Source organism: Bombus vosnesenskii, unplaced genomic scaffold (genome assembly GCF_011952255.1).
Source record: "Bombus vosnesenskii isolate JDL3184/JDL3185 unplaced genomic scaffold, Bvos_JDL3184-5_v1.1 scf7180000016261, whole genome shotgun sequence".
Classification (NCBI taxonomy): domain Eukaryota; kingdom Metazoa; phylum Arthropoda; class Insecta; order Hymenoptera; family Apidae; genus Bombus; species Bombus vosnesenskii.
The window spans coordinates 1,869,273-1,882,939 of NW_022884330.1; the positions used below are offsets into that span (position 1 = coordinate 1,869,273).

Consider the following 13,667-nt stretch of genomic DNA (forward strand, 5'->3'; position numbering starts at 1 on the left):
GTTTACCCTGCGTTAAGTCGAGCCGTAGGAATCGATGTTCGCGGTTTACGAGGCTAGCAAGCGTTTAGACTTTAGAAACGTAACGACTGATGATAATTTTCTATCGTTTTCCATTCTCATTTAACGCCATCGACGACTTTAACACAGCAATCCTTAAAAACGACAAGCCGAATCGGTTTCACGCTTTTAGCTGATCACAAACGAACGGTTGTACCTGCATCGCGTTGCTCGTTCGTACGAATGTTGTTTTTTATTTGCATGTATTTTACCATCAATTCTCATTGAAAATTATAAGTAAATTACTCTGACGTGGTACTATAGCGTGAATAATAAGCGATTATCGTATGTTTGATTCTAGCTGAATCTAATGTTTAAATCCAAAGGGTAACGTCTTTTTGGCCTGCGGATCTGATCCATCGTGTCAAGTAATTGAACAACTAATGGCTTTTAGTGGTTGTTGACTCTTATGTTATATCTATTACTGAATTTCGATATTTCTTCTTTAACTGTAGGTATCTTAAGGTCGCGATGTATTGTTCCGTTGGTAACATACCAAGGTGCATCTGTTAAGAATCTGCAGAGGATAGCTCTTATCAGATATCACGAAATACAGTCCACTGTTTGCGAGCAATTTATAGAAAGGTATTAATTCGACACAAAGCACAAGTCCAGGTATAATTACTTTTACGAAATAAATACGCGTAGTCTCAAGAAACTCCGTATATACGTCTGATGCGTCTGTATGCTTATGCTGCGATCGCTGAACTTCCTCGCTCGTCATTTCGTTTGTTTATTTATACTGGTCGGAGGACAGTCGGAAAATTTGAACTCGACTGCGTTTGACGGTTGAAAGTAGCGACGACGTTGTTTTCCTCGGAGTTCGTTACTCCTTGCAATACGGTCATGATACTCCGCAACAAAACAACCACAGGATTTTAATTTGTCCTGCTCGCGTGCCGCTACAAATCCTACAGTTTTCCATCGTTCGTACGAATGAAACGCGATCGTTCTGACGTGTTTTATGCACGTGTGTCCGACAATAAGCATACCAGATGTGTCGTGTTAACGGCTCTTTGCGTTATGATCCTCTTCGTTCGAGTATATGCGTATCGTTGGCCTTAATATACTTGAATGATACGTCGAAATCGGAAGGATCTGTGCTCAGCACATGTACGACTTAATAATGTGAAAGGTAAAGTCAGAGTTAATCCTTTGACTACGGCGGACTTTGAAACGTAGAAATTTGGGACAGGGAAACTTTTCGTTACGCCTGCATCTCTGAATTCTACTATATTAAAACGATGTCATTTATTCACACGTATTCTCGTTTGTTCGTTTGTTTCCAAAGAATCGGAACACGAATCATTTGTCGTTTCGTGTTCGCGTTGCGTGTTCCTCTGGCCTTCTTATTATCCCAATTATTCGTTTCAAGGATGTAAGAAAGAATAGCTGTAAAATAAACTGTGTTTAAATAACGTATGACTAACAATTGTTGAATTAGCGTTCGCTTGCGTCTGGTTCGAACCAGATTCGCTGGAATTATGGTCGATCAAATTTTCCCAACGCGTTTAGGTGCCAATAGTAGTCAAAGGGTTAAAGAGTCGAGCTTTGGTCGAACGTTATTCGTCGTTCGTAATTAACACCGTGAACGTGACTCGATGTAACGAGGCAAAGGGCCAGAAAGTAATTAAGAAAAGTATACTCACAGTTTCTCTCCGCGTCTAATTTTACAAATTAACTTTGGAAGCGATAGATTCTCGCCATACGTTTTCTTCAATTTTTCTCATCGACAGACGCGTCGCGCTTCGTCGCAATTTCTACGCATCGCTCGATTTTTAACGCGACGAGGAAAAAGAACGACGAAGAGTCGACACGTGTAAACGTTGGCGAAAACGACCGCGATAACGCGAAGCTTTATCGCTGGTATTATTGCGGTATATTATCAACGGGGCAAAAAGCCGTGCAATTAATTCCGCTCAATCTTTGCTTCGCAACACCTGCCACGAGCCGCACGGTTTCAACGTCCGGCAACAACTTCGTGGATACAAAATCTGTCTCGCGTGACTGCAGGTAAATTTAGTTATGTTACGCGAGACGATACTATCTGACTGTACGTAATATCTTTTGTTGGAAAGAAGGATGGAAAAGTTTGGGAAACCTACACTTTTTCCTTTTTCTTCCTCTTATCCATCCCCGCGCCGGTCTTCGAGACGATTAAAGCGGTACGATGTTAAACGCAAACGGAAACTTACTCTTTATTCCGAAAGTTACATAATTGAATTCCTTTGGCTTGAAAATTTCACAAGTTACCTTGCGCCAACGCAATTGAATTTTACTTTCGAGAAGCTACACGCGCACGAATTCCGATGGGATTTTTCAATTTTGAAACTTGCTCGCATTTAGAAACCGAACGACAAATTCGCGGCTTCCTCGTTGGAAAATCCACACTGGCCACTGAATTTAAGTTGCGATGCAAACTCGCACCTAATCTCAACGGATATCCTTCTCTTTCCTCTTTTTTCTTTGATAAAAATCCGCTTAACGGATCTAGCAATCTTCCTAGAATTTTTCTAAGCGAAGTTGTAAAATGCCTGCGAAGCGAAAAATCATTGGAAATCGCCTAGATTGCCTTGTTGCTCGTTAACGCTTGCTGGGACCATGGAATCGAGAAACAGCCTTCTTCGGCTATCGATTCTCCTTGGAATCGGTTTCGTCTTTAACGTGTCAATTCTCACGACGTCGGTTCGAATTAGATCCGTCAATAACGCGGCATTGTATCATCGGTGATGAACGACGGTAGAATTGATTAAAACGTTCGACCTCGTTTCGCTCTTCGGATTATCCTTGCTCGAGTCGTATTTTCCTATGGTTGAAAAATTTCCCAAGGTAAAACGAGCGAACGAGTCGTCGTCGTTAGAGTACGCGTCGCTTCGTACGCTAATTTTACGCGCAAATATTTCCTACGCACGTCGAAAGTCGTTTCAAACTCGGAGTGAGATCGAAGCGCGAAAGTCGTTAAAACTGAATACGAAACGAACGTTAAAAATGAATACGAACGACGGTAAGAAATGTTCGATGATTTTGAATTTCCGGTTGAAAGACGGAGAATTTTCCGGCTCGGTGAACGCGTTAAATCGGACTCGCACGACACACCTAATATGCTTATGCGCGGCGCTGCGAGACGAACACGTGCATCGGTGCCGTATTTAATCCCATTTAAGTACAACAGTAACGCGTTCGACCGCCTGCACTTAAGCTTGTTATTATACATTCGATGCAACGTTACGTTCGCGATCGTGCTCGAGATACTTTTCTATTCTGGTGCTCCGAGACGCGCGGTTCTGCTGCGAGAGCGCGTCTGTCGATACGACGACGCGCGCCGATGCCTAGGAACATGAACGTTTTCGTAGCTTTGTTCTCTTTCGTCGTAGAGAATACAGGCGATGACACAACTGACTGTGGGAAATTTCAGGACGCAGCTGTCGTATAGATTACGCCGATGATCGGGTTCGTTAACGCTTCGTCGTAGTTTCGCGTCAAACTTTCCATAGAAACGAAAAGAGAAAAAGAGAAAACGAAAATGAGGAAAGTTACGAAAGGACCCGGTGTCTGGTAATTAGCGATATTCGGTAACAAACGTCTATTTAGGTGGCATTTCTTCAATTTTTAATTCCAAATGTTGCTGGATCGAATCGGTAGCTACTTCGGCTTGTTAGACTCTGTTCTCGGACGCTAAGCTTGAAGATCGTTCGCGAATTGATCGTTCCTGGAAAATACACAGAGTTTCGATGTTCTGAATGCTACTTTCCTATGGAAAGCCAAGGCAGATTCGTTTTCCCAAGAGACAATTTTACGCAGAGATTAGTGGGTTACTTGGTGCGCGAGATTTCGCTGTTCTACGACGCTTTCCTGTGCAAGGCCAAAGTATTTGATCTTCTGAAACACGATTTTACGTAGAAATCGTACGAATAGTTGTTTCCTTGGAATATAAGATTCCGGAGAAAGACTTTTCCTGCATCGTCGAAGCTTCTCGTCTTTCTCGGTTTCGTTGGACGATATTTTTCAACTTAAAACAAACATCACCGACGTACGCGTAAGCGTCAGTCGTCGGGTGTGTTTTCGCGATCGATATCGTTAGCACTTTCGCAGCTACGCGTTTCTTCTGCTGTCCAGCTACTTCGCTTCATCCCCTTTACGTTAGAAACGACGAGCGCGCAGATTTTCGCTTTTCCGCTTGAAACACGAGGCAAACGCCGTTTATTCTCCTTAATCAGGCAAATTCGGACACGATCGCGTTTGTACGTGGCTTGGCGTTCGATTCCGCAATCATCTTGTTACGCTTCACGCTCCACGATGACGAATTTCTCTACAGCCTATCGACCCCTCGTCGTGTTTACGACATTGACGCGACCGGGATGATTCGAGGTCATCGACGAAAATCAATTCGCCGATCTCTCGATACCACGCCCTTGCGCTTTCCTCTCGGCGAATTCAAGCGGATGGACCGGTCGTTGAAACGCGTCGCGTGACGTAGAAGACACGAGAAATCACGACGAAACCGACGATCTTGTGACAACGATCGCATCTCGATTTACAGCGGAGATAAGACATCGACCCTGGAGCTTCCGATTCTTTCGCGCACGTCGCCACCCTATCACCGAGCCTATGACACGCCTTAATCTCGTCACAGATAAAACATCGACCCCTGACCTTTGAACTCTTGTGCACGTCAAAAGGTACACCGAGTCCCTCGACATCCCCAAAGCGAAACGCACATAAGCCGAGACACGAGCCAGCTCGAGCAGTTCTTGTTCGGTCTTTCTGTGATTCAGTATCGTTCTACCTCTGTGAAATCGTTCTAATCATTGTATTTATCGTAAAGTTCGATAGGAAAAAAGTTCATAGTTGGGTTACGGTTCAACCTTCTTTTCTCTTACGATCGAAGTCTCAAGTTCACGTGGCAATCTCCTCGCGTCGCAGTTCGAACGTTTCACGAATAAGGTGAAGAAATCGAACTTTGCATACGATAATAGAATTTATCATGCGAATCCAACAGAGTGACGGTTCAAAGTGTCGCAACAGAATGATCGAAAATGTTACAAGAGACTGGGGCGAGCGCTTATTTTGCAGGGTTTTTATACCGAGCTTTTAGTCCCTCTGGAGGAGTCGTCGTCCGACGTGTCTCAGAGGCGCCTATTGCGTTAGTATTTGGTTATTGTTTCGATGGCTGTGGTATGCAGGATGTCCAGCTTATCCTGTTACAGTTTCTGAGCGGGTGACCTTCTTGAGCGTGTGACAACGGCAAAGCGCGGAACACGTTGTTTTCCTCCTACTTGTGTTCGTACTTTTCTGCAACGCGCTTAAAAACGTGTTGTTTTCGTTACGCTCGGCGAGCCGTCGATAAGTGGAAACGCGTTCGAAACGGATGAGGAGGCGTTTCGTGGCGAACAGAAGCGTTTTGCGAGCCGCGATACGTTTATGTAACGCCTCTGACGAGCCTACGCGCCAGGCGGATAATTTTTTCGCGCGAGATCGTTCGATCGAACGCCGAGAGAACGTCGCGACGCGGAAACGTAATTAACGCTCCGATGATCGCTGCCATAATCGTGTTTGGACAGGAGTCGCAGCATAGAACAAGACGCATAAAAAAGATTTCCCGATGGAACGACCATCGAGATGAACATTTTCTTCCGTGCTCGTCGGTTAGCCATCGAAGCTTCGAATTTTGATCGATACCGCCGCTCAACCTCGTGCTGTCTTTCTCGACGTAGCTACGTCACCAGGTCAGGAGTTGTCGAGTCGCTGTTGTTTCGTAGAATTGGAACAATCAGGGAGCAAGGGCGAGCTTTGCAAATCTTCTTTGTCCAAAATTTAGCATGGAAAGTCGCTGTTGACGTCGATACGTATCCGCTGTATATTTTGTTAAATAATTGAAAAACGTCTCGTTCAGGGTGATGCGCGATCCATAGTGTTTGGATTACAGGAGACTGTACCAACTTGAGTATGAAACGATCGCGAACGGAAAAGGCGACGCGACGTCTTTTCTCGTAGATGGGATGGCGGATTGCAGCGAGGTATCTGATGATACGGAATCGTCGAGAGCGTTAAACGATCGTTAAATTAATAAATTGCTCGAGCGAATAAAAATGTTGCCGCGTTCGCACAAAATTCAACTGTATCGTTTAAGTGGTAAGGTCTGAACGGAAATATACGCAGCGAAAGGGAGGAGAAGCTAGCGGAATTTGCTGAGAGCAACGTTAATCGCTATTAATTACGATAATTGCGTTTGCTTTTTAAGTATTTCGATGTAACGTTGGATAGAGACGGCGAATAGAGATGGAAATGACGCGCTCGGATTCGATGAAGCATTTATTATCCTCTTCACGCTGTTGCGCCAAGGATCATCCTATCTCTTCTTCCTACGAAAACAATTCATCTCCAAGCGAATTATATTGCCTCGTAGAACAGTCCTTTCTGACGTTTATCGTAGAAGGAAGATCTGAACGAACAATTACAGCGAACATTTATAACGCAAAACGTGTTTCAAGAGGAACAGTAACGATCGACCTTCTTCTTCTTTTTCTTCTTCCTGTTCAGAGAAACTTTCACCTGTTCCTCTTCGCCTAACGCGTAATTCCGCTGCGAAATTTCGTTCGTCCCGATGTTACAATTTCAATTAGAAGCTACGGAACTTAGTTTATCGATGGTTCGTAACTTGTAATCGTTCGAATGGCGAGAACGCAAAATGTACTTGCTCCGCGCTGCGGATAAAAGGAAGAGGAGCGACGCGATCGCCAGGTCGACGAAGTCGTTGATTCCTTGCGAAACGTAGCCGATTAACGTCGCGTGTTGGATCTTCGCTAGATCCATTGAAATTTCAACGAGCGTGAAAAGAACGAGGGAATACGAACGAGATGGCGAAGGGAAGAGCGTGACGAGGATAATAACGAGCGGATTCGATCGATCCTATCGTTTCTTAGCCGTTTGCAGACGCCAGATGGCCGCGATATAATATATACATACATATATAGATATATAGGTACTTAAGAAGAATCGTGATTCGTGAAATTCGCCGGCTCGTTAAATTGAATTCCGCCTGGGAATAGGAATGATGCTCGCCTCGACGAGATTGTTATCGTTGTACCTAAAAAAGAAAGAGAGAGAGAGAGAGAGAGAGTGAGAGTGAGAGAGAGAGAGAGAAGAAACAATAGATATTAACATGACAGAAGAGATACAAAGGACACGCACCGTCGTTCTCTCGCTATTTATCGTATTGTAACGATGGGTGTGATCATATGCCGGAAAATAAAACTATTATTACTCTAAATGGACATCGTCCGATGTTTCACGGTGGTGTACGAGAATTTCTGGTCGGATATCGTTCTTTCGTGATTTCTCCCCCGGAGGATCGAGGTAGATCTTCACAGGGACACCGAGGACAACGAACGACCTTTATCGTTCTTTATCGTCGTTAATTCTCTGAAAGTAATTAGCGGCTGTAGAGGAGAGAAAGTTTAAAGAGCAATGGATGGCACGTTGACGAAGGCGACCGTGGTTTTAAGAGATCACCGAACTCGACGAAAGATCGCAGGTAAACTTTATTCGACTAGAAGCTTTCGCTCGCCACCATGCATATGTATTGAGTGTACTTTTGCCCTTCCTCTTACATTTATACAGCACGCGTCGGGATAAATACCGCGGGTAAATTTCACGAGTGGAGATAGATGGAACTTCGTCGTCGAGAAGAACGAGTTTCAGCCGCAAGCTTTTATTTTAACAGCGATCGTAAACAGTTCGAAGCTTATCGCACATCGGAGCACGCGACGTTTCCAGGTATTGTCCGTGAACGGGTCTCTTAGGAATATTCGATGAAGAGATCGTCGAATCTCGGTTAACCAAGTTGCTTCATATTTTATTCAAACAGCTTCGACTCGCTGTCGTGTATACGAATAACGATTGGTCTCGTTACGCGGCAATCGACTCTTTAACATCCGTCAAATGGAAAAGGAAAAAAGGTTGGGAGGTTCGTATCGAAGAGACAGGACAGTTTCGCGAGTTTCGCAAACAATTCACTTTATACATCGACGAAACGAGCGTAGCTTAAAAAGCTTGCAAAACGTATCGATCGATCCGCGTACATACGTTTTCGCGTGGTCGCTGCACCAAATTGCTTAACAAGCTAACTTAGCCAACTCGAGGAGTAATTTAATTTTCAAAATACAACGATCAAGGAGCGCACGCTTCGCGCTTTGAACATCCGTGTTTCTTCGAAACTGTTCGACAACGTTGACCCTTCGAAGGCGTAGCGAAACGACCTAATTCGAAATGAACGATCCTCCAGATTTCCTGCGTTCCTGACATCGGATCACGAACCACGCTTGCTTCATTATATTTGTTTGCCTTCTCGCGGCAGATTTAGGTCGCGGCGACCAATTTTTCACGCTACGTGCGCGTTTCTCGCACAGTACGTCTCGTTAGAGGATCAACCTGCTAACCAACTTGATGGTCGCCAGTCTTACAACGACAATCCTCGCCAAGAGATATTCTAACGTCCGCTGATCCGATCAGAACGCGAAAGAACAATCGATACCATCTCCGGGTCACCTGCTTCTCCGATATTCTCCTTCGTCTTCGACGTAACAGATTCGTCGATCGTGGAACGCTCGTAGGCAGAATCCGTGGAAACGCGTCTCGATCGTTCAGGCTCTAGGTGATTAATGATGCGCTGGATAATCGGCGTACCAGCTGAAGGCTCCGTTCGAGCCTGTTTGTCCACCGAAATCCACGTAATCCAGGATGCGGGCGTTGGACCTCTCGGAGCGCACACTCCTCGGCTCTTCCTGAGAGACACTAGGAACTGCTACTGGAAGGTAAGCTTCTGTCTGCCTGGTGATCCTGGCTGTGGCTGGGGGCACCGGGCTCAGCTCGATCACGTCGAACCCGTCCACGGGAATGGCGATGTAACGGCGACCGGCCAAAGCACCGTAGACACCGCACAAAAGAAGCAACGTTACCCCCTGAAATAGTAAAATGGTACAAACGTATTGGAATTAGAATAAATAAATGAATAAACCCGAATTAGATAATCGACCGGAGAACAGAATTGCCATTGGGCTATTTAAATTCCCTTCTCGTCGAGATCGTCGAGCGTACGATCTTTCTGCGCTTGTACGTTGCATCGTGGCTACCTGCCGAGTACGATCGCCAAGCGGCAAGAAATTCTGCTACCCTTTAGGAAAAATCTAACGATCGTTTTCTCAAAGATTTCTCGCGTGATAAGAGCGCGGTGAGGCGTATAACGTTCGCGATTATTCGATGCTTCTTCGTCGATCGCCGCTGAAGCAGCGTACAATTCTCAACGAGGCGTCGATCATATTTTATCGTACGATATTTTAAATGGAATTTGATCCAGCGATTAACTTTGATATCCAGACATTGCCCTTTACATTTAAGCGTTAGATTCAACTAGAATCAAACATACTATAAACACTTACAATCCAAGTTACAGTACCGCGCCGAAATAATTTACTTATAATTCTCGATGAGAATTGTTTGTAAAAGTTGTACCAAATTAAAAAAAAACCTTAATATTCCCTTTCGTACTGTAAACAGATTGCCTAAGAAATATCGGGTGAATCGTAAACAATTTTGCGAGAAAGTCTAAGTGTGGACGGGCCAAAAGGGTCTGGCAACTTCAATAGGCCGAGCGAAAAGACCTACGTGACTATGGCTGTGGACGATTGTGGAACACGTACGTGGTGGGGCTGTGAGAAAAGACCAAGGGATGCTTAAGGGAGAAAGACGAATTAACAGGCAGTCGTGAGTCGAGAAGTCAGTGTTGTCAGCATCGTCGAGAAGGATGGTCCGCGCGAAGAGACAGCGTTGGAACCGTTGCAACGAGAGGAGTGAGCGACGAAGTGATCGCGTGCACGTAGACTGATACTTGATTTTGTGCTGGCCACGTGTTACGACGTCGCATTGTACTCTTATTCGCGTAGTTTCGTGAAATTTTTGACAGTATACGCGTTTCTCTCGGTTTGCCACGCGATGCGCCAACGTGGCAGCGCGTGTTTTAAGATATCTATTTTCCAGACTATTTTCCAATTGCGGTGTTATCATCGATAACGGAAGGTACGTATAGCGATCGTACAAAATAGAAGATTAAACGGCAGAGAGAAATGGATCGGGGAAATTAGGTGCGCGTGGACGATTCTGCCTTTTGACATCTACCGCAGCGATTATTTCTTAATGTGCGAGCTTCGCAAGTTGTAACAAGTAATGGGCGATTGAAAAATTGGATAATTTTCATTTTCGTCATACCGACGTATTTTCGTACGATCGATCGTTATAACACCAAACGCATCGTCGATGAAATCTCATGAATCCATCCATCCACCGTTTAGAAGCAGAGTTATCTCTCTGTAGCTACGTAGTCTTACGAGCGAATCTCGTAAACGATCGCATTTTTCGTATCTCGCTTGAACTTTAATATCTCGCGATTAAGTAGAAACAACGTTTGAAAGATGGAAATCGAGTAATTTCGTTTTAATAGAATTTCCACCAGCCACGCCTACGTCTTCGATTTATAATTATTAGTTTTGCGTTGGTCGGTGGCCTCTAATTTTCATTAAACCGCGTCAAGCGATGTGCTATTGGCCGTGTATTTGCCGCTACGTTGATTCGCAAAGTATATCGGCCCGTCCTTTAAAGCTTAAAATAATCTCGCACCGAGCGTTCCTGGGGATACCTTCAATCTAAGAACGTTTAACTTTTAAATCCTTGTCTTTGGAACGATAGCAAACATCGCGAGGGACGGTAGAGACGATCGATCGATCTTCGTACGTTCAGCAATATATTTAATGCGTTCGATGTAAAAGCGAATTCTATCGAAAATTGTAGGGAAAAATCGGAAAGAATTCTTTTCTACGTCCGATGCTTCGAATCCTACGATTCTCTCACTTTCGTAACGCTCGCAACAGAAATTATTACTCGATCGAGTTATCAAGTTGAGAGCGTAGCGCGCTCGGAACGATCCTCTTCGACAATTTCGTTTCTTCTTCTCGCATTGGACGACGCAAATTTCACTTTTTTCAAGCGTAACGATTTCGTCTCCAACCTGGAGAAATAGGTAAAAGGAAGTCAAGGTAACGAAAATGCAATTACCGAGAGCTATCCTTCGGTAAACTTGACGGGAAGATTCCAATTAACGTTATCGTTATTTATTCGCGGTATATTCTAATGAAAATTTACAGGAAACGTCAGCCGATTGGCGACCATATCGAACGAGAGATAATAAGTTTGAATTATCGTAATTAACGCGGTAAATTATATCGTTTTAAACGATAATAAAAGCTGCTACGGGGAACGCGCTGTGTTGAAAGGTTGAATTACGCGCCATAAAGCAACGAATTGCGATCGATATCTCTAAATACGAAAAAATCGCAGATCGATCGATCGAAGAGTTCAGTTTGCAAGTAGTTTGCGCGATATATCCAACAACGATCGCGATAATCGATCGAATACGTTCTACCGGTTATTAGTTATCTCGTAATTGATCAATTAGCTGGTATATTTGTAATTTAAGATCACTACATCATCGATGTACCATCGAATAATTTCATCCGGTGATTAGCAATTGAGCTAATGGGACCAATTAGAGCCGCTGTCTTACCATTGTCATAACGCGTCCTACCATCGTACGAAGTTGGAGAAACAACGATGCGAAAACAAATAATTTCTATTCGTCGTAGAGGAGATATTTTCATTGGAATTTATTACACGTTTTACCTAATCAGAAATTTACGGTTTAAAAATTGATCGAACGTATAAGAAACAATTATTACATCGGAATGGCGATGATTTCATATATCGATAATTTCGATAGTTTCGAATCGATAATTTATCGTTGATCACGTTTGATTCGCTAGAATTCGCACTCTACGCTTCCGTTAATATACCGAATGATTATTGATACTTACATGCGATAATGTACGCAGATATATATTATTTACGAGCTGATCTAATATCTTGCGACGTATTATCAAGAAACGACGCGTTGAATTTCGAACACCGCGACCGAAAACAGTTCCTTGGAAATTGGAAAATAACGCGATTTAAAAATCGAAGTGCAATCCATCGAAAGGCCAAGAGACGATTAACTTTGAACGATTAGCGATAGAAACGGAAAGAGATAATAGAAATTTACCAAATGATTCATCGTTGGATTTACTGGTCGTGGCGGCTCCGGTTTCGATATTCGTCGCACTGATCACGGAAGATCGGATTAGCCACGTTTTATACGGTTTCGCTCGGCCGCAGCTTTCTCGTTTTTCCCGATCATCGACCACCGACCGGCTTCCAGGCGACAGCAATTACTCGCGGCACTTCTTTACCAGTTATTTACCGTACTCCAGCCCAACTATCGCGTTCCCGACCAACGTAACGCGAAAATTGACTGCCGACTATTTTTAACCTCTTCGCCATTTTTCTTCCTTTCGCCGTTCGTTTAGGAAGTCGTGAATCGAGTTCCATTAGAAATCAAATTCAACGAGTTTAATCGTTTCGCTGGAACCGCAGGCTGGCATTATTCGGTATCGCTTACGGCGTTCAAGCAGTAATTAGCTACGACGAACGATTACGTCGGAACGGTTGAACGATAGATCGTAACATCGACGTATCGATTGCTCTTTCGATCCCTAGAGAAACCAGTCGCGGGGCATGATCGATTTATCGAAGTAACGCCGCGTAATTACGAATTTCTACGTTTCGTCTCTTTTTGGTAAACGAAAGAGATTCGTAGGAGGGTTTTAAGATACCTAAAATTAAAAATCGTAGATCGGAATTTTGTCGTCTTTTGTTCGAGCTTGAGATATTTCACAAGGTTACGCTTGGATGGGAACGGTCGGCAAAATTAACTTTCATTTGCTTGATAAATCGTCTCGGTGTTTAGCTCCTCGACGTTGAGTCTCTATGACGCAAATAAAATTTAAGATTTCACAGAGTTTCAGTAAAATAAAACGACGAGATAAATTGATTTAGAAATTAGCAAACTATCGGAACGACAATAGTTTGTAAAATCGAGCTCGAAGTTTATCCGCTGATTTAAGCTCCGTCATCGTCTAAAAACGAGCTCGTTCGCGGCTATCGATCGTAAAAATCGTTGGAATCTCTGAGCGAATCGGATTTCTAGCCGAACAACTGTACTCAAACTCCGTAAAAGTAGACGCGGTTTGATAGTCTGTGTCGGATGAGTAAGTTCTCTACTCACTGTTCCACTGCAGCAACTTCCGATATCGTCCTTTCCTCTTCCTTTTTCTCCTTCTGTTGCTGGTGCCGGCGTTGCTGCTCGCCGAGGACTTTGTCTCCTCTTTTTCGCGGTCGTCCGCTCGGTTCCCACTTTTATCCGCAGACAAGAAGCTCCGGAAACTCGCCGGTCTTGCATCACGACGCCGTAATCCGAGAAAGCAGCGACGAGATGGATAAAGTGAAAGGAAACGACGATTTAGGGTTCCGTTAAAGGACACCGAACGATTGAACAGAATTCGTAGAACGATCGTTTCATTCCTTGTCTACTCGTCTACAATCTCAAACTTAATTTCCATAAATTCTGACGTCGTTCCGCGATTAGACGGCTGAGGGAGGCGAGAAAGGTTCGGGGGTTCCGTTAA

At 44.1% G+C, this 13,667-nt stretch overlaps 1 protein-coding gene across 2 annotated transcripts; it reads right to left on the bottom strand.

The window, feature by feature from the left end:
• Positions 1-7,948: 7,948 nt before the first annotated feature.
• Positions 7,949-13,582, bottom strand: LOC117241776. 2 transcript variants are annotated; one of them, XM_033507887.1, is made up of 2 exons: positions 13,268-13,582; positions 7,949-9,017 (listed from the first exon to the last, which is right to left on the bottom strand). In XM_033507887.1, exons 1-2 carry the CDS (start codon positions 13,439-13,441, stop codon positions 8,715-8,717), a joined length of 477 nt encoding a protein of 158 aa, XP_033363778.1. In that variant the 5' UTR covers positions 13,442-13,582; the 3' UTR covers positions 7,949-8,714. The 2 variants fall into 2 exon arrangements, with proteins under 2 accessions (XP_033363778.1, XP_033363779.1); XM_033507888.1 differs by lacking the exon at positions 13,268-13,582 and adding an exon at positions 12,206-12,664 and having other exon boundaries at positions 7,951-9,017.
• Positions 13,583-13,667: the final 85 nt, after the last annotated feature.

Coding starts and splice junctions, on each gene's coding strand:
- LOC117241776 (XM_033507887.1), bottom strand. CDS start 13,441: ATGCAAGACCGGCGAGTTTCCGGAGCTTCTTGTCTGCGGATAAAAGTG. Junction 9,018..13,267: donor GAAGTTGCTGCAGTGGAACA/GTGAGTAGAGAA, acceptor TTACTATTTCAG/GGGGTAACGTTGCTTCTTTT.